General features: G+C 31.8%; 2 protein-coding genes across 6 annotated transcripts; both read right to left on the bottom strand.

The window, feature by feature from the left end:
• Positions 1-7184: 7184 nt before the first annotated feature.
• On the bottom strand, positions 7185-17133 carry LOC8258916 (protein PSK SIMULATOR 1). Its single transcript, XM_002533973.4, has 13 exons — positions 16782-17133; positions 15921-16473; positions 13735-14060; positions 13553-13645; positions 13369-13459; positions 11326-11419; positions 9883-9980; positions 9628-9697; positions 8970-9073; positions 8703-8819; positions 8494-8570; positions 8112-8156; positions 7185-8022 (listed from the first exon to the last, which is right to left on the bottom strand). The coding sequence occupies exons 2-13, from the start codon at positions 16200-16202 to the stop codon at positions 7506-7508; spliced, it is 1914 nt and encodes a 637-aa protein (XP_002534019.1). The 5' UTR covers positions 16203-16473; positions 16782-17133; the 3' UTR covers positions 7185-7505.
• A 2292-nt stretch (positions 17134-19425) lies between these two features.
• On the bottom strand, positions 19426-26230 carry LOC8258915 (protein-tyrosine-phosphatase PTP1). Of its 5 annotated transcripts, XR_001536319.3 has the most exons (10): positions 25864-26230; positions 25532-25628; positions 25343-25425; positions 25099-25239; positions 24403-24534; positions 22330-22478; positions 22104-22245; positions 21423-21505; positions 20210-20260; positions 19426-19679 (listed from the first exon to the last, which is right to left on the bottom strand). XR_001536319.3 is itself a non-coding variant. In XM_015728299.3 (9 exons), the coding sequence occupies exons 1-8, from the start codon at positions 26038-26040 to the stop codon at positions 21428-21430; spliced, it is 999 nt and encodes a 332-aa protein (XP_015583785.2). In that variant the 5' UTR covers positions 26041-26230; the 3' UTR covers positions 19426-19846; positions 21423-21427. The 5 variants fall into 5 exon arrangements, 4 of the variants coding, with proteins under 4 accessions (XP_015583785.2, XP_015583784.2, XP_015583786.2 ...); XM_015728299.3 differs by lacking the exon at positions 20210-20260 and having other exon boundaries at positions 19426-19846; XM_015728298.3 differs by lacking the exon at positions 20210-20260 and having other exon boundaries at positions 19426-19775.
• Between the last annotated feature and the right edge of the window lie 940 nt (positions 26231-27170).

The raw sequence follows: 27170 nt of genomic DNA, 5'->3' as shown, positions 1-27170 counted from the left end.
GATTAATTTAAGTTAGTAAAAGTGTTTATTTCCCCGCCAATTGACCATAATTTTAATCCTAAAGTCTAATGACAATAAACATATTTCATTATTTTATTTGGCAATAATTATCTATTACCTATTAAATTAAATTAATAATAAAAAAAAAAAGAGATAGTCTTAATTAGTACGACTTATCAAAATTGAACACGATTCTCCTAAATGCTAGAATGAAATATCTTCCCACTTCTAAAGGCAAAAAGGAAAATATCATTTAGTTGAAAGTGGAAAAATTTAATTAGATTCGTGACTATCCATTTGAATTAAAAAAATATATATATATATATATAAAAATAATAATTTGTCATAAACTTGATTAAGTTATTGCTAGCAGCGATTAATGAAACTCGAACTCAAAACATATATATGTGTGGAAGTCTTAAACTAATTAGGTTGTCTTAATTAATTACTCTAATCTAACATCATTTAGTACAAAACAAATAATATAAGTAAAAACGAATAAGGAATAATCTTTATGTAAACTAAAGAGGCTGAAGATTATCTAGAGAATAATTGTACAATCCGATCCAATTTGCTTAATATTCAGCACCACCTCCTTTTCATTTTTATTTTTTTATTTTTGCGTGCGCATCTCGTAAACTATTTAACAACTAGTTCTAATATCCTTACTTTGCACAGACAATTTCTTTCTAGTTAAGTTTTGAATTTTTATATTTATATATAAATTAAATAAGTTATATAAAATAAATAATAATATAATTTATGAATTTTGTTGATATATTATATAATAATAATAATAATAATAATAATAATAATAATAATAATATAACAGTTGAGTTCAACATAAATAGAGAAAAAAAAAATAGAATAATAAAATAATAAAGCAATCGAAATTAACAATTTTTCACTGGATGATACATACAGAAAATGGTAATAAAGTTTTAAATTTTAATAGATTAATATAAATAAAGAGTTTTAGAAAAATATTAAATTATATTATTATGTTTTATTAAATTATCCATATTTTTTAAGGTGATTAATCACTCAGTATTTTTAGGATTATAATAATTTACAATTTGTTTCATTTATCTAAAATTCTAGAGGAATTTGTTTTTCTATGTAGCTATCTATTTTTTAGAATTGTTGCTATTAAAAAATAACAACGCCAATTTTTTATTGGTTAAAATATATAAACACCATTGAGAAGGTTTTTAAAATTTAAAATATTTAATATAGATATTGCTATTTTTTATTATAATTATCCATATCCTTCAAGTAATTAAATTTCTTAATATATATATATATAAATTCTAGAAAAAATTACTACTATTATAGAGATTGGAATCGAATTATATTAATAATTTTTCTATTAGAATTATTCATATTTTTAAGTATTATAAAAATTTATAATTTATTTATTTAACTTTTGATTTTCGTTTCTTTCCACTTTTGTTATATATATATATATATATATATGCTAAATTTTAAAGATATTACTAATTACACTATAAAAAGCAAAATGAAATTCAAAACATAAAAATAAAATAAAAATAAAAATAGAAAAATTAAAAAAATAAAATCAAGTAGATAAAAATAAAAAGATTATTCTCCGGGAATGGGACAAACAACAGAGAAAGCATTTGTTGAAGTCATCATAATTAATGATTTAAAAGACTTTCTTTTTCTCTTTTTATAGGAATGAGATTTTTCAATATGATATAATATTCTAAAATTGACAAACATTACCATGAAGAATTTTATTTTAAGAATATTAACTATTAGCCAACTTTAATTAAGTTACTCAAGTTTATATCATGAAAACAATACTTTAGAGCATTTTTCCAAAAACTCTGCAATGGTAGGTTCAAAGTACAACCTAATTAGTTATTCTAAAGTAAAAGATATAAAATTATAATAAAAATAAAATAAAATTTCATGGGTATAAGTATAATAAAAAGAAATCCATATTAAAGTAAAAAAGGAAAGGAGATTCTACCTCTCAATAATGAGAAAAAAAATATCATATTACTCAATTTTGAGTTCTAGAAAACAGTTGGATATTTATTTTTAATAAATTTAATTATTTAAAACTATTTATATTAATACCGTTATAATAATTAATGAGTTTTATTTTAATTGATTTACTAATTACATATATTTTTTAGTTGAAATTATATATCTCTTAATAATAATTAAATACTACCAATTGAATATATTTTATTGGTCGCTGGCTATAATAAATTATTAAAATAAAATAATTTGAATGAGTTCCCGCTGCGGTGCTGTTCCCGGCTTGGTCCTATCCTTCCTATCTCGCTTGGACCTTCAATCAGCATAATCGAGAAATAGATATGGCTGGCAGGTGCGGTAGACCGAACATGAAGCTCCTTGCCCATTGAGTGAAAGCATTCATCCCTGTAAGAAAGATTTTTCGACTCCACAATCTATAGGTGACTAGGCCAAGAAAGCTTAAGTTGAACAACAACGACTCACTTTCTTTTCCGAAAGGGGATTGCTCCTACTTTTGGAAAACGATCGGCACCCAGGCCAAAAAATTAAAAACATAAATTCAGTAGCCCAAACAAGATGTCCAAATAAGAACATCCACGCCCAGACTGATAATATATAAGCCGACTCAGAAAAAAATAGATTAGATCTAAATGAATTGAAAAGAAAGAAAAAAGGAAAAAAGTAGCTAATTTGAACACAATTAGTCAATCCGTTTAACGATTGACTAACTCGAAATTTAAACTTCGTTTTACATACATAACATAAATGTGTGGTATGGTTAAATGGAGTGAATAACACGAGGAAGATATGGGAGGAAGAAAGGAAAGACGACGCACGTCCAAAAAGAAGAACCAGGCGCCACCTAAAGGAGAAAGCGCGTACGTAGCGCAGGGGAATTGTATCGAGTGGGCGAGCAATTATTGGGTAATGACTCTCTGTGTTGACTTTTGGTTGCACCCGTGACGCCCGATTCCTTCTTCATAGCAATTACCCGCTATCAAACAATAGGACCGATCTCCTGCTTTTCACTTCCTTATACCCCTTCTTTCTTTTTTTTTTTTTTTTTTAATTTTATATATTGTTTAGTTTATATTTTAAATATTTATGATTTTTTATAAATATATTAATAAAAAATTTATATACTTTGTAATAAATTACTTGTTGAAAATCTACATTTTCTAGTTTTTGGGTAGAAAATGCATTGCCTTTTGTTTTTGTCTAATATAGTTTATTTTTCTATCTGAAAGATTTGTATTATGAATATAATAGAGCAAAATTAACTTGAGTTAAAATATTATAGAATAAAAATATAAATTCAATTAAAAAGCTTGACATAATTTAAACTCGATCGATTCTTTACTTTTTAAACTCAAATTCAACTAAATGGTACATTTAATAAATTCAAATTCAAATCAATTTTGTTAATTACATATGATAAAAATTATAAAATAGTAAAATAATAAAAACTTGAATTTGATTAATTCATTTTTCCTCAACTTTGAATTCAACTCAATGATTCACTCAGGTTTGACAATATTCCATTAGTATGTATATTTTAAAATAATAAAATCACAAAAACTCAATTAAATTTACAAAATTATCAAATTATATATTTTGCAAATTAAACTTGATAGTTTAAATAATTCAAACAATTTAAATTCGGACTTGACCCATCTCATCTCACATTAAATTAATTTTAAATATTTTTAAAATCGATTTCAAGTAACTTGTCAAGCTTCAATCATCGTTATAAGTTTTCAATTTTGGAAAATATTAATTTTAGCATTTATCCTCATATGTCCCATTTTATATTTTCCAATTCCTAAATGTTCATACGCTGCCTTGTTGTGGGGTACTCAATCATTCATTAACATTAAATCCACAAAGAAAAGACACTAGTAAGAAAAATCATTTAAATGTTTCCATGCTTTAATATTTAATTATAAAATTATAAAATTTATGAAATTTTTTTATTAAACTACCTTTTAGTTTAATGTATTTTAACTATAGAATTTATAATTTATTCTTTTTGTTAGAAAATAATGACTGAATTACATAACTCTATTAAAAAATTTCAATATAGCACGTAATAGCTATTGTTTTTTCAACTGTCACGTCAGCACTTGCTGACAGTACTGTGCAATTTGACCATTATTTACTAACGGTCATATTTACAAAGTATCAAAGTGACAAAAAATAAACCACAAGCCTTACATGAAAATACGTTAAACCACTTAATAATTTATTAAAGCTTTTCTAAAACTTATTTAAACTTAATAAAATCTTATTAATCTAAAAATAATCTCCATAACATAAAATTATTATTTTTGCTATCAAAACAACATTCTTTTTTGCTTGACTAAATGATTCTATTTAATATATGTATAGATATAAAAGTTAATATATATGTATATATAGTGTTGCCCATATTGTTAGAGCTTCAAGTTGAAACTTAAAGAGATATCTTATCCTACCTGAGTCAACGAGCTGCAGCTGCCCATCCATCCGTCCATTTGAGCCCCCCCCCCACTCCCTTAGCTTCAACTTGAAACTATCTTCTTATCTTCTCTCATTTTTGAACTCATGCACAATTCATATATATTTATTTATTCATTTATTTCTTTATAAAAAGAACCAATTTTTATTTAAGTGACATAAGTCAATCCTATGAGTAATCATGATGTCAATATATACTGAAGAGTCCAAGCTTGGAAGGCAAATTTCTTGACCAAACAAAAGAAAGAAAAGAAGGAATTGCCATTTGACCTAATTTTTCATGCCATCAACATTTAACTTCCATATCAATATCAATGATGGAAGTTGTTCTTGTGAATGAATAATAACAAACAAACAAAAACATAATAAGAAGGGCTGCCTCCTCACGAAAGGGGTCACACTGACAAGGTTCATTCATATCACTCTATACTAAAAATATAGATATTTTTATTATTTTAATTTGTTTGGATGAGATTTTTTAAGATTTTTGATAGTCTTATAAAATTTTAGAATTTCTATTTTATTTGAAAATGAAATACCTTTTAGAAGATAAGATTTTCGTTTAAATATAAATTAGCCGAGAAAATCACAGTTTAAATATATATATATATATATATATATATATTAGAATGCCTATTGAGTTTAAAGCGTAAATAAATACTTTGTTCTAATATATCTAATTAATATAACTAGTGTAATCAAAGATTGAACTTTAGAGTTTCGATCATAAAAGCTCGAATACCATATTAACGAAGTATTTTATTCAAAAATTTAAATTGTTAGGTGAGATTTTAAAAATAATTTTTTTACTCCTACCATCAAAATAAACTAGAAAGAGATGAAAAACACTAGAACTTCCAAAACTTTTTCTCATCCATGTCATATGAAAACTAAAAAGTAATCATAATCATAATTTGCTTATTCAATCCTAGACATATTTATTTAAAATTTTATTTGAAAGAAAAATAATGTGTTCAATCTAGAAAAGTGCGAAGTGACTTAAACAGACAGTCCATCCCAATAGCATAACTATTACTCCCAGATTGGAGTTATATTTTTCTTAAATTATCTCAATGCACTCAAGTAAATCAACCAATAAAATTAAATAATTTTTTAAAATTTTTTCTAAACTACTCCGAACTACAACTCACCCCAGCCCTTGCGTGGTTTTGCCATTGGTTCGACCCATAAGCTAGAGTTTGATCAATGATGAGAGGATATAGTGTGGGTAGGTAAATTAGTAGGAGAATGTCTTGCCATGCCAAAGACAAAAGGCATATAATTGTGTAAAGCTAATAATGTATTCAGACAGAAGTAAGAATACGTAGCAAAGGCCACTAACTTAAAAAAGGAAAAAGGTGGGTTCATATATTCTTCAAAACAGAGAGAACATGAAATGTTCCAGAGATTCTTTAGAAGAGGAGACATGGATGTTGTCACCACAAGGTGTAATGGGAATCAAAAAAGAAGGAAGCTTTTAAGATGAGGAGGGACTGAGTCTGAGTTACTCTCTCCAAAGACAACTTGGAACTTGGAAAGAAATTCTGGTAAATGTCTGTTTGTCTGTCTATCTGTCTGTCTGTCTTAGCCCATATGCCAGAACTAACTTAACTTGCGTTATCCTTATTACCCATTTCCTTCTCTTTTTGGAAAGATGAAAAATACTTTCTTTTCATATTTTCTGTTCTATTCTTATCTTTACCATTCAAAAAAATAATAATAATAATATTCTGTGTGATATGTTCTTTTTCTATCAGAGCAAAAAGGCTGGCCTCTCTTGGTAAGTCTTTGCCAAATAGAAGTGTGCAACTGAGCCAATAATGGTAACAATGCTGATACGATAACCACATGAACATAAAAAAAAGAAAAGATATCAAATAATTCAGGAACTAGGAAAGAATTGAATCAGCCATTCCTCTCCTGTCTGTCTATTATTAAACAGATAAGTTGACCCACAATGATTGGCCTCTCGGAGCCTGAAAGTTGGTCATCTCCGCCCAATAGCTTGGCTTCCCGCGATTAGTACTGGTCGAATTGTCTCCAAGTTGGACCATTAAGGGGATATATAACCTTCTAATGCAGCACGCTACTGTAATACAATACTATTCCTTGTGAAAAATTCCACTCACAGTCGAGCATAATCTTCTGTCAGACCCTTTTTACTTAACTAATTGCAATGGCTCCAACCATAGAAATATGAAATTGAGAAAACAAAAATTAAAAAAATAAAGGAAAGAAAGAAGAAGAAGAAGAAGAAGCAGATCTTCAAAGTAAAAAGGTCAGCTGAGGAAGGCTTACCAGCACTACCAGAAGATTCATGAATCTCCACATTCAAGAAATGTGTGTATGCCACTTTCTGTATTACATGTAAAATGATGATAACTTTTATATACTTGGCAAATTGTGATTAGGAGAATGATTGCCTGAGTTATTAAATGAATAGTCTTGAAATGATCAGTTGAATAAATGAATGTTTAATCAGTTTTTACAATATTATATGCTGTGTTCATGCCTCAGTAACTGTAGATTTTTATTTTTATTTTTCTGTCAAATGGAATGAACTAGATGCTGGGATCAAACTTTAATTTTTTTTCTTTAAAATCCTTTTCAAAGGATCCCTCCAGAACCTGCAGAAAGTAAAAAATGAATTAAGGGAAAAAGAAACCATGCACGGGATATGGGGGAGAAAAAATGAACTTTAAATTATTATAGAATCATTCAAGTATTCTGTACACAAAGGACTAAGGAAACTATAGCCTGATATTTTTTCTAGAACAATTAAATTCCCCTTGAGCAATCTTTTATCACCTTAAAATTCTCACATACAAAAACCAATGACTTACATCACTCATCATCATACGCCTACTAACAGACAAAATAATCCTCCGCCCAACAGAAACCAACAAGGGAAAATTGCATCAGATCAGATGGAATCCTTTCTGCAACCACAGGCCTCTTTTTTTGCCTCTGTTTTTGGTTGGCCATGCCAGTAGATACCATCATAAACTTCTAATCGTGTCCACTCGATCAATAACATCCAACGCCTTGATTCGGTCTATGTCGAAGTCAATGACCGGAACAGAAGATGGCCTCCTAATAGGGAAAGGGTCTTTTTTAGTTTCAGTCATTGGCGAGTGGCTACTACTCTTACTCAGCCTATGGTGTTTGCATAACCTGGTTTTTGCAGTATCAAATTCCTGGCTCTTACTTATCCCAGGTGTCTTTTTCCTTTTGGGGACGTCCCGAAGCATTTCTTGATCTTCAACTGTCAGCATGGGCAACGGGGAGCTTGGCTTATGGGTAGATAATTGAATTGTCTTCTGATTGGGTGATCGAATTGGAGATTTAACTGGTGATCTGATTCCACCATTGGTAGCCCTTGCCTGGGAGACTAGATGGTGAAGCCGAACCACCAGATCAAGAATATAAGTTTCAGTCTTCTCTTTATCTGCATGGTGTAGTGTCTCAATTCTAAGCAAGTCTGTCTGTCCAGTAGGTTTCCTATTCACCTCAGACCTGAACAATTTTCAGCAGAAGTATTATAAAAATATACTCTTACACGAAAAACAAAAAAAGAATTAATCACATTGAAGTTCACAACTCACCCTGTATTTGCCCATTCTCCAACCCAGCCAAATCCATGATGAGCTCTGGTAGTAAGAGAAAAAAGGAGCAAAGTAGTTAGAGACAGAAGAGCAAATCATACAATATTCAATGAATAAACATTAAACTCATGAAAATAAAGAGCCTCTGCTCTGTTTCAGATTTCGTTGAACACAACTATCATAAAAGAACATCAGCATATGCTCTTCATTGCTGAACCTAGACTATTAAATCCGAAACTTTCTAAAAAGCTGTCAGGTCTTTTCATGGATGAAATTACATAGCCTGCTCTTTTTAATCACTCGAACAAAGTACAAAATTAGATACCAGGAGAAAGGCCGCAGCTCAGAGAAAGAAATTATGTGTACAGGGTCGGTTATTTACTTGGTTGTGTTAGTGGCAATAGGGACGAGCCACTGCAAGGTTTGCTCCATTTCAGCTTTGATTTGGGCTACTGTAAGCTGCAAGAATAACATTTGAAATAATCAATCACTTATTGACAAGCCATTTTTGTTTTTACTAACAGCCCACTAAAGAACAAAATTTTACATAAAGTGTCTCCTTCAGAAACAATAAATAAAAGAAACTAATACCTCTTCCTTAACATGTAATGACTGTAATTTGCAGCGCAAAGCAGATTTGATACTAGGTGGCAGTCCTTGGTATAATGCATCCCTTGTATTTGGTGGGACAGAACTTGATCGAGACACCTGATTATCTTCAAGAATTAGCTCAGCCAAAAGCAATCATTTGATATATTAACATCAGCCATATATCAGACATGACACAATATTTTGATCTCAGATGCTATTGTTTAAGAAAAATATAAAAACAAAGCCTGTAAGAAATGGCCAATTCACCAGAGTGTCAATTTGAGTGATGATATTTGCATAATGCAATGCAAGACCAGCAGAACCCAATTTTTTGTGACTGATAGAAGAACCTTTTACTGGTCTGTCACCATCTGCAAATTATGGGTAGTAGAAACATTAAAAATAGTACTAGTGAGAAAAATCTTCATTAATGAATCCATAGGCATGACATGCACATAGTAAGAAATGCCAATCTGCAGAAGTTAGCCACTTAGAGCATAGTAACAGTACATCCCGTGAGTTGCATGCCGTGTTGGCACTTTATGAAATGTAAAATTGTTGCTTTCAATCCTTGAATTTGTAAATGAAAAATCAATGGCTCAACAAATATCTCTAATGATATCATTGTTCTGCCTCCAGTTCTCAATTCACTTAATCAAGCTCCTTTCTCATAATATCAGATTGTAAAACTATGTGCAGTTTCAATTTACTGATAATTTATTGAGAATATACTTGCAATTTAATTTGATAGCCTACATGCAGGCAGGAACAAGAACCTATGATACGCTATTCTCACTCTCCATCTAGAGACAAGCATGTAAACAACTATGTCAGAATTTTACTACATAGTAAGGCTCCTCTGGTGGACGGAACTAAAAAGATCCAGGTCTTTGTATAATAGCAAGGCCATTTGAGGAATGCTTACCAGCACTACCAAAGGCTTCATGAATCTCCAGATGCAAGAAATGGACAATATCTACAAGCTTCTCCATTACCTACAAGAACACATACAATATAAAGAATAAATGATTCCATAATTATCAATTGACAAACATGGAACAAGCATATTCCTCCCAAGATGAGATCAGGGAACATAAAAACCAAGGTCAAACATCAAACATTAAACACCAGTAGAGCCCTATCCCCCAAAAACATGGATGTGAAGTGGTGCTGACTTTACCTCTTCTAAAATCTTGGACCAAAGTGACTTCTTCTTCAAACTTTTTACATGCTTTCTCTGACTCTTTAACTCTGCTCTCAGAATTGCAAGGCTATCACCTGCATGTCAACCAGATATACCTATTAATCACATTAACTTGCAAATATTAATGTTCATTAGAAAGAGAGAAAACAGAACATAGCAAAGACAGTCCGCATAACTATAAGCCTTTTAAGACAAGATCTCCAAATGTGAAATTATATATAATATAATATCCTACATAAACTGGCCTCTAAAAGGTAGACTCTGTCCAGACCAAGCAAAGAAATTAGAGTTTGCTTGTTAGATAGAACCAAACAACTAGAGGCCCTAGACTAAATGTAAATGAGCCTTAATATAAATTGACTAAAACAGATTTCAACTGCAAGTGAACAGAAGATTCTCCTGCCACAGGATATATACTACATTTAGGAACTGTAAATTTGTACTGTAGCAGCCACGCCAGTGCAGGGCCATGAAACAAATAAGTCAGATTTTTCATGAACGATCCACTGTCTAAAGATTCAGACTAGGAATGGCTTGCATGAAAATCCTTGATATATCCAAGTCCAAATCCTTTTGTTTAACAGCCTCAAAATTAAGCAGAGTCTGAGACATCATAACAACAGCTAAATTGATGGTGTCAATTATAGAAACAAACAATTGAATGACATTGTAGACACTATTTATGGATGTATTATGAATTATGAAGAGGATAGAATAAAGAAATATAAAGGTCAAAATGATGAAGCATCCTGAGAAGTATTCCCAGAACTATCTCTTCACAAGTCTTCCCTTAAATGCAGGACCAATCACCAAAACTGTACCTTGTATAAAGAAGAAAGAGAAAGAACCCCTAGAAATAATTTTCAAAGAACATGCATTGGTGACGATTCCAGCCTTTGCTTTTCATCCATTGTATGTCCATGCTCCTTATGATACAGAGAATTAGGCTGTAGATGAAATCAAAACCATTTTGACACGGGCGCCGGGAGGAAGGGAATTACAATTACATACCAATTTACCAAGACAAAAGCTGCCCTGTGACTTTCAACTGGTCCCCACATGACCAGATGATCCCATATTTCACCCCTGCCCCAAACCATTTGAAATTCCTTATAATCTTCGCAATGGAATCTTATGCCCAAACGCAATAGACAAGTTATCTTGAACAGGAGTTAATAAGAAATCAGCATTCCAGACATCCAAACACTTGGAGATCTTCTGAACCATGAATCTCAAAAAACTACAACAGTGCTCGAATTATCCTAGAGAAAACTCTATTGGTTACAGTCCATTGTTGATAACGAATAGAAACAAGTGTACAATGAAAGTAGCTCCTTTTCCCAACTGTCTTTTCTTCAGTCAATGGAGAACCTATTGAAACAGAAACATTTGTAATTTGAAATTTATGCTGCAACTTACCTCTTTGAGGACCATTTGAACTATCATCTTCTTGAAGCTTACGCCGGTAATCTTGTTCAAATCTGTCCAAGGCATGCATTTCATGATATAATTCCTGCGGCCAGAAATAAAAGGTTAAGCTGAACATTGTTTTTGTTGAGCACGTTATGGGAATAGATAATATCACAAGTGTTCAACATGCCATTGGTATATTACTTCACTAATATCCGGCCTTTTACTAGAAAATGTTATAACAATAACTCTGCTATAAGAGAGGTACTATTGAACTACTGAAATACATAAAACGCTTTACCCCAACAAAAGTATTGTCAGAGTAGTCATTTCATAAAATGTCAAATATTGCACCATTTTCAGGAGAAAAATGATTGCTAATCCCTTGCCAAATATGTGTTTTATGAGATCAAAAGTGAGGTGCAGATGCTAAAGTATATGAGCATAAAAGTCAGAGATACCATTCTGCACAACTTTTGACCACCACTGAATAATTTGTGGGGTCTGAAATTATAGATCATTCCATCACTTACGTTAATGGCCCTCATACACTTCAGCTTCTAACTAATCAAAAGAAATCATGAGCATGCTTTCCAAAATTAGTACTTAGATGCTTTTCTCAACACCTGAATTAGTCCTCACTCCTTGCACCATTTCTATTTGGTAGATTAAGGAGTATACTGGGTGGATTAATAGAAAGGTGCAAACTGAGAACTAGCAGAGGGGAAATAATAAAATGATGTGCAGGGACATTCAAAAGCAAATGGGAAATGCACCATGGGCTTTGAGCCATAGATAACATTATGCAAACAACTTTCAAACCCTGTACCTGTCTCTTGCATTTTATAGATGGAAAGAGATGGAAGGGCTTCTGAAGGGTAAGGCCTTCCCCTCCACCACAAACGGTGTCTAGTTGACTTAACTGCTACAACAAATGGATTGGGCAATACTTTATATTATGTGCGCACTGCCTTGCACCCTTTTTTCCCCAATAATTTCCTTCCAGCAAATAAGTTGGAATTTCATCATTTCCCTCCAATGCTATTATTTCTTTATTTTGAATTTAGACACACACATACAACCACACAACAAGAGAAAAGAAAGATAATTGAACAAATTCAATTCTTAACGCCATTCATAGCTTTTGAACAATGTGACCTTCAAGGATTCAAAATCATGGAAGTTTGCACAATATTAAAGTATGCCAGAAGGGATTTGATATCTGAGATATGGATAGACCTCACCTCATATAACAATTAATGCTAGCAACACATCAACACAGCTAAAATATTTTCATTGTTGACTGAATAAAATGAATAAGAACTAGGATAAAATGATCTAAAAACAATTGAAGGTTTTCTCATCTTACATAGTTATTCCATCAGGTTTACCAAATTTACCCAACATCGTTTTGCATTCCACAAGCATTTTAGGTATTCAAAACACTATCAGCAGTCTTTGCATTTTGAACATGTTAACACTAATCTTAATGAACAATAAGAATTCAGGTAGAGTTAAAGTCCCTCATCATTAAGGATTCACCATGGAATCAGCTACTTAAGCATTGCTTTTCACCCCCGAAAGTTGAGAGCTCTTTTGGATATCATGATTGGTATGCTTAGTGTGTGCATGTGGACTGGGGAGAGCATTTTCTCTCTGCTCAGTAGTGCATATAGAATATCACCAAAAGCACCACATATAAGTAAATGAGGAAAGAGAACAAAGACAATCACAATGCATGAGGCTTCCTACATTGCGGCTCTAGGAAGGTTCAAATCTGTAGCCTTTCCTTAAAATAGCCAGTTTCTGCTGTTTGGACAAAGGACCTCAAGGTCAAAATGGAGTAATTTTACAATCAACAGAGCTGATCCACAAATTTAATTAAAAAAAAAAAAAATGGAAATAACTTCAGGATCCCACTAAAATTAGTACAGACATAGTTCATCCAAGAAATGGAAGAAACACTTGCCTAATAACCAGAACAAGAAACTGCAACGTAAAATGCAACTTAGGGGCAGCTGCTTTATACAATTAGTAACATTAGATACTCACAGCTGTATATTGTACCAAATTCATCAACTGCTTCATCACAATTTCTGCTTCTTCCTTCAACTGCTTTTCAGGTGTCAGTTCTGAACCCAGCCTGATAATGACAGATAATAACATGAGAATGCATGACACTATTATTCAAATATCCTGAAGACTATCATACAACACACATTTGCATGAGAATTACTTTTCAAAGTAACGATCCAAGTTGTGCCACTGGGGATCTTTGCAACGATTTCCAAAACGCACCACTTCTCCGGAGAAAACTTTCAGTTCTTCTCTGCCAGAATTAGACAATGATAATTATAAAGCAACAGCCAATAAAGAAAAAGAAAAAGAAAATCGTTTCAATATTCCTGCATGGTCTACCTCTTATCAGCTGCCGCAATTCTCAAGAGTTCATCCATGTCTCTTGAAATTAAATTTTGCACTCCTTCTGAGGGAAGCACTACCTCTTTTAAATGCTTAGTATTTTCTTTTGAAAGGGACTGCATCAGATTGGCACCCTTGACTATTGTATTAGCAACTTCAAAAGCCAAAATTGAAATTTTATTTCCTTTTGTTGTCACTCCCGAGGTAAAGCCACTGCTAAGATTTAAATTTGTCATGCTGCTACCAAGAGTGTCTAATACTTCCACTGCCTTATCAAGACCAACAGTCCCAGCTCTGCCCAATAATGAGCTCACTTCTGAAACCTGTAACAGCAAAACAGCTAATTGATTCAATGAAACAGTTAGACAAGAAACATCTTTATTTAACACCAATTACCAGGCTAGCAGCTGCCATCTTAAATCACACCAACTATGGAAAGTGCTATTAAATTAAAAACTTGTGATTTTGACTTGGAGTTGTCCAGTTCAAATGTGACCCCAAGATTTACAAAATAATGCAACCTTCTCATGTTCTAGCACATGGAGGGAATAAAAATTTCCTAAGGTAAGTTTTTAAGGAAATTTCCATAAAAATCATTTCTTCTTAATTTTGTACCTTAACATCATCCAAGAAATACCTCAAAAGAAGGAAGTATCATAGATATTCACACAGCGAAGTTTAACACAAACTTTAATCATGGACAATTGGGCATTTATTCGGTCACAGTAGAAGTTGATATTTCAAATGTTGGGCCAATCAACTGTGAATTCAAATACTATTCTCGGATATTTTATGATTTTATTTACTAAAATTTGAGTTAATATTCAGTAATTATAGTCCTTTTGGGTCATTAATATTATCCATTATTTATTCATCTCTATTAGCATAGAAGTGCTTTGCATCTTTATTCGTATAGCAGTGCATGGTATTTCTGGTTTAGAATAAGCATCTTCCACTTTACCGGAGATCTTGTATGCAGGAAAGAAAAAGCTGCCTATACAAGACAAAGAAAGTATTATCCAAATCCAACTAATGCAGTTTTCCAAGTGTACACCAAATGGTTCAAAAAACTTCTAAAAGGAATAGATTATGATGGGTTGAAATTCAGTGAAGTACGTCCCCACACTGACCATGAGCTTGCAATCCACAAAAAGCTAAAAGCCTCAAATTTATATTTTAGCATATCTTTAACTGAATTTACAAATTAGCATCTCTAATAAATTATGAGATCCTAGCCAGATTTTTCTAATAATAATAGTTAGAATGCTGTTTCTTAATGGATATGCCAATATTCAGAATTGACTATTTAAGTTAGAAAATGAAAAAAAAATCTCAAAAGTTTTTAAAAGAATTCTTCTTCTTCCCCTTTTCCTTCTGTTTTCTGTTTCTAAGAAAAGAAAGGATGGTTCACGTAATTCTGCAGGTGTAATAATAGACATATCAGCAATTACGTAAATCCTGTTGACATAAATCCCAGCCCAGCAGTGCATCTCACACGCTCTATCAGGAGTTGTGCCTCCATTAACCAGTCATTCAATACAAGCCTATATATAAGCCATAGCTACATTCACATCGCTGCCAGAAGCTTTCAGCAGCCAACTGGAAAACTGAAAGGTAGAGCCCCTAACCCTCCACCGAGCATCAAAAACTTATAAGCCTTGCGCCTTCCCTTTTTGTTTGCTCTAAACATTCATACTTCTAAGTCCATCATTTATCAAACCCTAGCCCACCAACAAAGAGGCCCCACAGAAAATACTCTTCTATTAAAGTCTATACTTTGTTTGAAAAGATCTGTATAATATATGCCTTAAGATAGCAACAAACATATCAACTAGATGGTAATCAATAGTATTGCAATCAGTTTCAAAATGATAAGATGCTAAGTCTTTGCCCTTGATCTTTTTTCTCCACAGAAAGTGTCACAGGTATAACTTTCTTAAAGTAACCATCCAAGAGAATGCCAAATGTCATTTTTAACTTAACAAACCACATCCTTAACTGCACATTTAAGGGGAAGAGAAATATAACTACGAGAAATGAACATAAAAAATAAAAAAAAAATCTTTACAGTACATCTTATATGCTACAATAACAGATTCTTGATCAAAATATAAGAAACCAAAAGTGCAAGTTAAAAGCAAGCAGAAGTATTTGAATACAAATCACATCCACGTTAGACATACCTTCGCCTGCTTAGATTTGGTTGATCTAGATTTATTTCTTGACAAGTGAGGAATACCCTCATTGAAATCATCCGGGTTAATCCCGTCCGGAAATGAAAGGGGTTCTCTCACTTGCTTATTTTCCACATTTTCCACTACAGGAGATGGAGTTGTATTGCTATTTATTTTCAGTTCACGAGACTGATAAACCAAACTAGACCCATTAAAATGACCATTTAGATGTGGAAAGCCTCCACCGGGAGCATTATCTACAGTGGAACTCCTCGAGCAAAGCCCCCCCATTGCTATGATCACAGAAAAGTATATATTTCAAATGTTTCTCCAAATTCCCATGAAGACGCGAGGAAAAGTTTGCTCGGTTACAAGAATTATGAAAATCCTTGTATTAAAATACTATCAGAAACTCAACTAATATTACCCTTAAGATTATTGCACAGGATTGATCTATATTACTTTGAAGCCATAAGTGTAGTCCCTTGTCACAACAAAATTACCACAACACCAATTCTGACAACCACTAGAGCTCCAATCCATTAACACCAAGCCACCAATGCTGCCACATAAATCAAACAGAGTAAAAAGATCAAAGCTTTGAAACACACGCGGAGGCATATGATATAAAAAGAGAGCAACAGTTCTCAGGATTAGCAATTATATAAAGCCCACCCAGCTCAAAATTCAAGCAGAATCGACATAAATTCTAATTTGAATAAAGAACTGATAAAAACAAGAAGAACCCAAAAACGATAGCCAAAAGCAAGGATCAACAATATCAGCTATGGGTTTAATTATTATCTATATAAAATTACGATAAGGGTTATAAGCAAAAAAGAGTAGAAAACAGATAGACAAAAAGCTTACCAGCTATAGATAGAGAGATCTGAAAGAAGAGATTCTTGTTAATTTTTGTTTCCAATAAGGACAGAAACAAACGCAAGTAAAGAGATAGAGATAGAGGAACAGAGAAAGAGATCAGTAGATGCATAGACAAAGACAAGGATGCATAGAAAAGAAGAGTCTAAGCATAGTAAAGTGTAAGGCTTTTGTTGTTTGTGTTAATGTTTCTTCAACCCCCAAATCACTCACTCATTTCATTTGCAAGAGAAGCAGCAGACAGAGAGAGAAAAAGAGAGAAGAGTTGAGTCAAAACCCCCAAAGCTCTTTCTCTTCACACTTTTTTTTTTTTTTTTCTTTTACTAGTTTTACTACTGCTTGTCCTTTAACCATGGTTGGTTTGTTTGCCATTTTAGTTTTCTTTATTTTTTTCTCTGCATTTCCCCACTCTCACTCTTGGGCGCGTTACATCTGTTCTGCTTCTTCTTCTAATTAGTCGTATAATCTTAAAATTTCGATTTGATAGGTTATTAATGGTTGAGAAATGTGTAAAAAAACGAAAGTGGAAGTATTTATGTTGTTTAATCCATGAGTTGACTGCCTATCTCACTGTAAAATTTCCCTGGTCTTTATTAGAATAAAAAAAGCTATTTAATTCAATATTGTTGTATGATTAATATAAATTTAATTACTAATTAAATTGTAATTTTATATTTTATTAATAATTTTATTTAATTATTTTAAATTTTTAAATAAATATTAAAACTTTTACTTTATTTTTTTAAATTCGTAATAATTCTACAATAAAAAATAAAATAACAAGTTAATTTTATTTTCTTAAAAAAATAGTGAACCAGCAAAATTTTTTACCGTGTTTAGATGTAAAATATTTGAAATTATAAGACCTTTAATAGCTTAAGTTTATGACAAGATATTTTTATTAGTTCATAATTCTTATTATTTCAATAAGCAGCACGTCATCTTTCTTACTATAATATTTTTAAAATTATCATCAAAAAAATATTTTTAAAAATAAATTAAAACTATGATTTTTATTTTAAAATTTCTAAAAAATTGAATAAAATTATTTAAAACTGTAAAGTTCAAGACTTAATAGATGATCTAGTCATTAATATAACATTTATCGGCATTATTAAAGCATTAGTTAAACTGAGAAAATAAACTAAAATAAATTTATAATACAAATCGCTTTTAATATCATTTATGAATAATTTCAAGTATCGACTTACTTATTATTTCATTATTTTTTAATCGAATAAAAAGGCACTTCCATTCTTGAAAGAAATATCTTATTATTTCTTCTCCATGAAAATCTAAAAATATATAAATTTTGTATTAAGAAAATTAAGGAGGCAATCTTTAAAGATGTCTAATATGCTATTATTCGTAACTAATTTTAAGACTCTAACAACAAAGTTTAGAGTTAAATTCTTGGGAGTTGGTTGATAATTTGTAACAAACTAAGCTTAATCGTTTAAATAATCATTAATTAAAAAAAATTGGATTAATGTTCATACAATTAAGTACAGATACTTATAACACAACTCCTTTACAGTCCAACATTTTTAGACATTATTGACTAGCTTCAATAATGACTATTTTTTGTGAGAGTGGGATAATTATTTATATCTTAATCATATTTTGTTTAAGATATATTAAGACTTTAATTTTAATTTTTTTAATTATTTTTTAATCAACTTGACGCCGAACCATTTCTGCAGCAGTTTACTTTTATTTTACGATTGAGTCAACTCTCACATTCAAGGTGACTAACAAGTTTAATAAAACCTTTTATCATTATCTTGAGCAAAGTTGACTCTTTAATCAATGTATTGGATTAAAAATGCAATCGCATTGCACCAAGCAAAAAATTTAAAAAATTTAGAAATAATTAATTTATTATCAAGTCGAGCTCTAATAGAATCTATTAAATTTTAATAAAGTCTAATAATTATAAATCAATAATTAGATAAGTTTAAACAAATATCTATAACTACTATAAGAAAAGACATATTACTTTTATATCTACCGAACCGGCTATTAATAATTTATTTCACACACTAATTCACAAACTAGTTTATCAACTAGAGTTCAATAAACAGAGTTGAAGAAGCCTTCGTTGAACCAATTCCGAATTCCGGAGCAACTATGCTCATCATCCCTCTAGTTGATAAGGGCGCATAGCTGTGATTCTCCGCGAGCCAGTTAAAAAGGCAGCTGCTTAACCTTGATCAAGATTAGGCTAATTAGCAAATCAAATGACATCAACTTAAGCATCTATGGTGCTTATCTTGATGAAAATGTAGCAAAACATATGGCATCAACTCGAGCATCCATGGCTGGTCATATAATTCTTAGGGAAGAAGAATATTGCAAAAAGGTTTGTCTGTTATGCTTCCTGTATCATGGCGCCACACTAATCTTTTTACGACAATGGCAGACCCTCAACACAATTCGGTTACAGACCAAAATAGGCCAAATTGGCTCTAGAAGTCTGACAATACATTACAACATAGAGATCTTACAAATGTGAACGAACAATGTTAACCTGGCATTATTTAGCATATTCAATCTTGAAAAATGACGCAGATCCTGCAGTGAACACAATTCTCTTAATTCAGAAACTATTGAAACATGGAGAAGAAGCGAGTTTAAACTACGAAGAGCATCTTGAGCATCTTCCCAGCAATGTCCATTAGAAATGATCGAATCCAATGATCGTGAATACAGAATTGGTTATTCAAAGAAATGCGAGTATTCTTAGTTTCACAAGAATGATAAAATTGCATTTGCCAGCTGTAGGAGTGCAACAGATACATCAAAGTACCACCTTATTTTGCTTTTCTCCTGTTTCTGAGAACAAGCAAGCAGCTGAATCTTTCTCATTTAATCCAGTGTATTTTTCTACCACATGCAACCAGAAAAGAGATGAGAAGCATCAACTGAATTCACACTGACGCCATTCACTAAACAAGCAACCCACAACATATGAAGCATAATCTTGTAAGAAAAAAAAAGCTGAATCATCTCAACTGCCAAGGACTTTGACTGTTTTCTCAAATCTACCCTGCCTAAAAGAGTTCATCAATCTGGTTCATCTATTTTGCTGCTTGTTTCAAAATCTACTGAACTCTCATCAAGCGTGTGCCACTGATGAGGTGGCATGCCTACATGGCTTAAATAATAATACACACATCACACATTTGTTTTAGTCTTTTAATAGGATCATACCTATTAAAAAATATATTAGAATATTATTTTTAATTTAATTTAATTATATCGATATTAAAAGATAAAGCCAAATAAATTCTTTTTTTAAGAATCCCACCCAACTTTTCTCCACTAACATATTTTAACTGGCCTATTAAATAAACATAATTAATTTAATTCTAGTTTCAATAACCATATAATTAAAGTAAATATAAAAATATTACCCTATTAAAATCAAGGTAGCCAAAAGCAATAGGCGCACAAGGCAATAAAGTCTTTTATCTCCCGAGGCGCAACATGCAAGAAAAAATGCTCGCCCGAGTTAAGCAAGTGGCAAATTTCTAAAAAGAACTAAAAATATCTGAAATATTGTTATTATAAGAACGTAATACACACATAAGCATATTATACACCTATAAAGAAAAAAAAAGGTTTGGCATTATAAGAGAGAGAAACATTCAGCACATAATAAACAACTACAGAGTGAAGATGACTAAATAAGAAGGCTGAATTTTCTGCATAAAGTTGTTGGATTCAGGTTTTCCCACATCTAAGTTTAGAACCATAAACATAAAGCTAATATCTTAGCACAACTAGTGTAAGTTTCATAGACGGAAATGTTTAAACCACAACAGCATGCAAAACAGCCCTAAATTTCATCATAAAACAACCTAAGACTCACAAAAATCAAACTTAAAACTTTCAGCCTTAAAATTATTAGCATAACCCATAAACCCATCACTAGAATCTCCATTTAAATGCTTATCACTTTCAGCTGTGCCACCACTTTCATATCCTTCATTTTCATCCACTTATGTCTCATTCAAGTCGACTTCTTTTTTCTGGAGGCACCTGAACTTGCCCCTAACTGGACTGGCTTTGCTTGATTTCTTGAATTTCTAATACTTTGACCAACACCAGCTGTTTTTTCTTTGACTTAAAAAAGAGAAGAAAAACTAACAGGATGTGCGAATATAACCAAAAAAATACCCTAAGATTAATTTTACTACAATACCTTTAATTTAAAAAGTAAAGGGTCGTATTGTAAGTAAGACTGCTTAACCCTACTTTTTACATAGGCGCTTGCCTTAAAGCGCCTCCTGCCTTTGCGCCTAAACACAATAAGCAAGCACCTTGCCTTACAGTCTTTGCCTCATTTTTGGGCCCAGGCGAGCGACTGGTGCACCTTTGACTACAATGATTAAAGTAATTAATTTGTCCTAGTATGACTAGGACAAAGATCTGATGTGTGTACCATACTTAAGCCACATAGGCATGTTGTATTATCAGTGGCACACCCCTAATGAGGGTTTGATAGAATAGAAACAAGCAGCAAAGTAGATGGATCAGATTTAATAAAGTGTAAGAGTCAGGGTAAATTTGAAAAAACAGGTAAAATTCTTAATTAAGCTTGTTAGTAAACATAAGAAGATATACCATTTCTAAGCTCCTTCAACTGGTCCTGAGATAAGGTCTTCTAATTCATCGATGATAGCTTTATAGCAGAAAAAATATTGATCCTAAAAAATTGAAACATTATGACAATAAGCTCAAAAAAAAAATCATAAAACAATATAATATATATTAATAACATTGGGATAATTAATGTCAAATTTCATTATTTTTATTCTATTGCCAATTTGGCAAAGGAAAAGTGCAACTACTAAAGTGCCATTTCCAAGATATTAACAGCTTTTATCATTTGATTGCACTTTAACTTCAAAAATAAGATACAACTTAGCAAGGATGTGAGCATGTCAGATTTTTGTTCAGGTGCACCAACAAAAATTCCTTGGACCATGCAATGCAATTAACAGCCAAACTGAACTCCTGAAAATGGATGCTAAAACCTTTTCGGTTTTTCATTTTTCCTTTTTTCCCTCAGATTTATTCAAGAGCCATTGGCTGTTACTTCTGCCTGACCCGTACTCTTAATAAATTTTTCAATGATGTACTAAGCAATAAAATCATATTTCCATTATGCTTTTCCAGCTATTAGGGACTCAGCATGCCAGCAGGTCAACTAGTTGAAAACAGGTCTCAGAAAATCTACACCACAAGCCTTAAAATAAATAAAAAAAGAAAAATGGAGCTTGGAGAAAAAAAATTAAGAAATACCATAGTTTGGACCATCCCAACACGCTGAGACCTAAATATGGCTACGGTATTGGCGAGATCTAAAGCAGACATGTCTCCAACAAGGATTCTCTGGATTGTATTATGAATAGCACAGTATGTTCCAGTTCTACCAATACCTGCACTGAATAAGAGAGATGCTATCTCAGATACATGCAGATAATTATTTTTAATCAGCATGACAAACAGCAATAGAGATTGTGTAAACCTGCAGTGGACCACAATTGGTCCAAGATTAGGTGGCATTTGGTGTATTCTTTTGAATATTTCACGCACTGCAAGTGTGTCCTTGGGAACCCCATGATCAGGCCATTCAGGGTACTGAATGTGCAAGACAGACATGGGTGGCTCCTCTGACTGCAAAAGATATAATAAAAAGAAAAAGAAAAAAAAGAAACAGAAAATTAATATTTAGACTGATTAAAGTGATAATGTTACTTTATGATTTCTAAGTGAAGTGAGTGCATGCTGGTTAAAACCTCCATGAAAATTAGAATAAACCCTAAACATGCAGGTAAAAAAATGTTGAGCATGACGAGTACCAGAGGTTTATTGGAGATAGCACATTTTACATGTATGACTAGTAGAGTCAGTAAGCAAGGATTTTTTTTTGGTTACAAATCCGTGAGAACTGAGAAGTAACATGGTCATAGTAATGTAGCAGAATACAACGCCCTATAAAAGGAGCATGCAACTATACATATTAAGAATACTTCTAAACATTTCAAATACACAGAGGAAACCGTTCAGCTTGTATATGACCAAGCAAATAGTGAAACTAGCATATCTAAGGATATGAAATTCAAACTGTTAGTGTTGATACTTGAACAATGATGAGCAATTGCAATCATTAACCATGACAATATTCTTCCTTCAGAGGCTCAGCTGAGGTGCATCAGTCATGAGTAAAAGATCCCCCGTCAAAAGAACAACAATTTTATATTTGTGAAACTTCTCCAATTACAGTCTTTAATATACATGGCAGTAACCGTGCCACTAATTTATACATATTCCCACTTTATATGTGTGATAATAACTCTCTTACTACACCTTTCGACGTAGCATTTACATGGCAGTACGTCAGCCACTATTTTACACATTCCCACCAAATTAAATATGGCCTATAACTCTTCATATCTGCAATCCCTTACTCAGGTGAAGCGAAGGTGGCAAGTGTTGAACTAAAATCATTTCATGTTGACCTGACTAATCAAGTTCCCTGCCTCTATCACATCAAGGTAAGATGACATCACATAGCCTTCAACCATAAGACCTTTTCACTAAAACGCATCCTATGCTCCTCTTTTACATAAAAAACTCAAAAATATTACCCTCACTTCTTAGGTATAATAGTTAACAGCGATCAATATGCAGCATGTCTCTCTTCAGAAATGCAACCGACACCACCTTGCAAATGATATCTGATACCTATCCAGCTTTAGAAGAAATTAAATGTAGTGATTATGTCGATAAAAGGAAACATCTTTCCATAGCATGTTCATAGGGCTTAAGAGGAAGAAAAAAATTGGATCCAAATCAAACTCCCACCTCACCTCTTTCAGAAATACGTCCAAAGGACAACACAGTTTGTTTTGTTAACCATTTTAGCTTCTTTCAGAATTCTAATCTTTACTAATTGCATAATTTTCTAAAATCCTAAACCCATGTTTTTAGTAACCAGATTTAACATCCATAGGGTCTTTGACATCCTTACCTGAGATAAAGATAATCCAACCAACCAAATAATTTACTTTTAGTAATCTATTAATTTATCACATTACACGAACAAACACTTAAGAGTAGTTAGTTGATTATTAGAACAATTATTAGCAAATGAAGAATTATCCTACCAGTTCCTTGACTGGTTATCTTTCAAATGAGAATAGTCAATAGACCTTTCTATATTTCAAGTTTAGTCAGGGAGTCAATAAAAAGATTATTAATTCTGTTTAATGTAGGAGAAGGGATAGTGGTTTTTGCCTCAAATTCTTGTATAAATGAACCAGGCTCAGAACACCAAAATTAGCCTTCATAAGCCTCTGAAAGGCCAATGTAGAGTTGAGATTTTGAACTTATTTGAGATTGTCGGATCAGATCTCTAAGGAAAACATGTTCCAGGTGCATTTTTATAGCTATATTTTATACAAGAAAATGCATCCTCATAATAACCATATTGAGAAATTATCTATAAATCACTAGATAGTTTGTCATTGTTACTTTGCATAGAAAAATCCACATAACAACTGAAACAATACTTCAGCGGATCAATAATAGAACTTACATCATTACCCACTTCCAAGCTGCGCAAAATTATAGAAGTGTCAGTGGTTGTCATCCATTTAGTTTCGATACATATATTTCCAACATGTCTAGGACCATCTTCTGCTTGAAAGTAATCTCCACATTTTACAATCTGCACACATAATTCCAAAGTCAGAATCAAAATGAGATTGAACATGAATAATTTATTCTAGCTATTAAGAAAGGATTTGTTCTTAATATAAACTATAGAATCAAAAGAATCCGAAGAGTAGGGCAAAAGGGAAATTATTTCCCATGGGTGTGTGGTGGTCTGCGAGAGCTTACTGAAAGCTGAGGCAATCTCCTCAGGTATGAGCTCAAATGGTTTATGTAACAAATCTACTCAAAACCTAGAAAGCAGGTGCTTGTCTCTAAAATCTACATCAAACAATACTGTTCTTGTCAACAAGGGACACAAAATGGAGTCTTGGCAGTTAATCAATATATACAGGATATGAATTTACTAGACCCAGTTCCCAAATATTCAACACTTGAGGACAAGTAATAAAGCCAGCTAAGCTAATCAAATAAATGGAAGTAAATATTTAGCATCTAAAATGAAAACGTAGGGATTTCAGCATCAAGAGATTTGGAGGAATATATACAATATCAGTCGGTTTTAGAGTAACTGCATTTGATGATGATTGCACTTAAATTACTGTAAGCTTCATAGTACCTTGTAATTGTCAACTAACCGAGTAAGCATGACAATGACAGGACAATGGCATTGGATTACCATCTCCCAGAAATCCTCGTAGGTATGTGGTAGTGGACCTTGTGTAGCTATAAACCGAGAAATGTTTTCTGATGAAGAAGTCTGCAAGTATAAAAGAGGAAATTTATCTCTGATTCAAGCACCTCGTATAGCATTGTATCATGAAACAAAATATACTAAATCATATGGAAGCTTATATACATACCGTGATAAAGCTTGCATTGATATATCCCTTAGCAGACGATCTATAATCCTTGCACGGATTTAGAACAACCCTGTTTTCGTCAACTAAAATAGATAATAACATAACCAAAATCAAAAAGTTTATATAATTAATGACAAGTGAAAAATTAATAAATTGTAAATCAACTCATATATATTTATATATATATACAAGGTATCACATCCAGATAGCGGTTCTTGCTCGTGTTGACACCATCAAGAGCCACCTTGCAGCTTCTAGCCACCTGAGACGGCGTTAGCCTGCTGGCCTGAAATTTATAATAAAAAAAATTAAGACAATATTTATTTCTCCAAAGTAATCACATTTTTATAACAAAGTTCACATAATCATAATAAGGCCTAAACAAATCCACTTTGTTTTTGTGCTGTTAGTTAATATAAGAAGAAGAAGAAGAAGAAGCAGAAGAAGCTTCATTAATATAGCTGAAGAAAGAAATGAAATGAAATTAATTATAATTGAGAAGTTAGAGGTTATGATTGAACCTGCAAACGAGCAAATTCTTGAGTGATAATATCAGGAGAACGGAGCTTGTGTTTGAGAAATTGGAGAGCTTCTGAGCAATAATTGAGTTGATCGGAAGTGAGAGAGAGTCTCGGCGGAGCTGAATCTGAAGAGAACTGAAAAGGTGTTGCAGAATTACCGGCGGAGGAAGCGGCCATGACCGCCGGTGTTGGATTGTGGCGGTGGTGGGAGGGAGAGCAGGCTGAAATAAGGTTTCCCAGCTGTGTGTCTTTGTTTTACGCTTTGTTTGTTTTGAGGAAAGCGGAGAGAACAAAAGAAAAGAAGAGAATTTCTTCTATTTCTTTCATTTGCACAGCAAACGATGGAAAAATTAAAAATTTCTTCTATAAAATAAATAAATAAAAAATAGCAAAGTTTTGTTGTCTTCTTTTCCTTTCATTTCTCTCGTTCAAATTCTTTTCTCCACTGTGCATAATTAGTGCACCAAACATTGGGTTAATGTTTATTTATTTATTTATTTATTTATATATTTTGTTTCACTATTTGGTGTTGGATTTGGATTGGTTGGTACTGGAGTCCAGAATACTAATAAATCTATTTGTTATTGGAATAGTCAGTTGTCAGTGTCCTTTCTATTCGAGTAATGAGCTAGTTTACAACTTCACATAAAAATTCATACAATGTTTTCTTATTTTATTTTTTCTTTTCTTTATTCATTTATATTTTGGATAATTACTATTTACCCATTTATTTTACTATGTAATATTATTTATTTTTTAATTTTTGTAAATTGTTTTTTTTTTTTTGAAATTGTATACTGAAACATTCTTTTGTTCAGATTTCAATTAAAATATAATAGAAAATAATAATAATAATAATTTTCACAAGTGTAGCAAATTCTAATACTAACTTTAGAAATGTATTATGGTTGTATAGCATGATACTTTATAAATTCATTAATATTATTTTAGTTTTAATAATTTATTTGTATAATTAGATATTAAATTAATCAATTATATATAATATTAATTATTGATTAATAAAATATATTATTTATTTATAAATTTTTTATTTATTTTAAAATCTAAATGGTGATGTTTAAAAATATAATATTTATTTATATAAATTTAACATTCATAAATAATTAAAATTTATATATGAATTTACCGTGATCTAAATTAATAAAAGAATATATATAATTAATAAATTAAAAATAGTATTAATATCTTTTTATAATTAATAAATAAATTTATAATAATAAAATATTGTAATTGCGTTCTAGCAAAATTCTCAACTTTAATCATTTTTTTATCTAAAATTTTGTATT

The sequence above is a fragment of the Ricinus communis genome, chromosome 2 (assembly GCF_019578655.1).
Source record: "Ricinus communis isolate WT05 ecotype wild-type chromosome 2, ASM1957865v1, whole genome shotgun sequence".
Lineage (NCBI taxonomy): Eukaryota > Viridiplantae > Streptophyta > Magnoliopsida > Malpighiales > Euphorbiaceae > Ricinus > Ricinus communis.
Note: the sequence above shows the minus strand (reverse complement) of the source record. Positions and strands in the feature narration are given on the sequence as shown.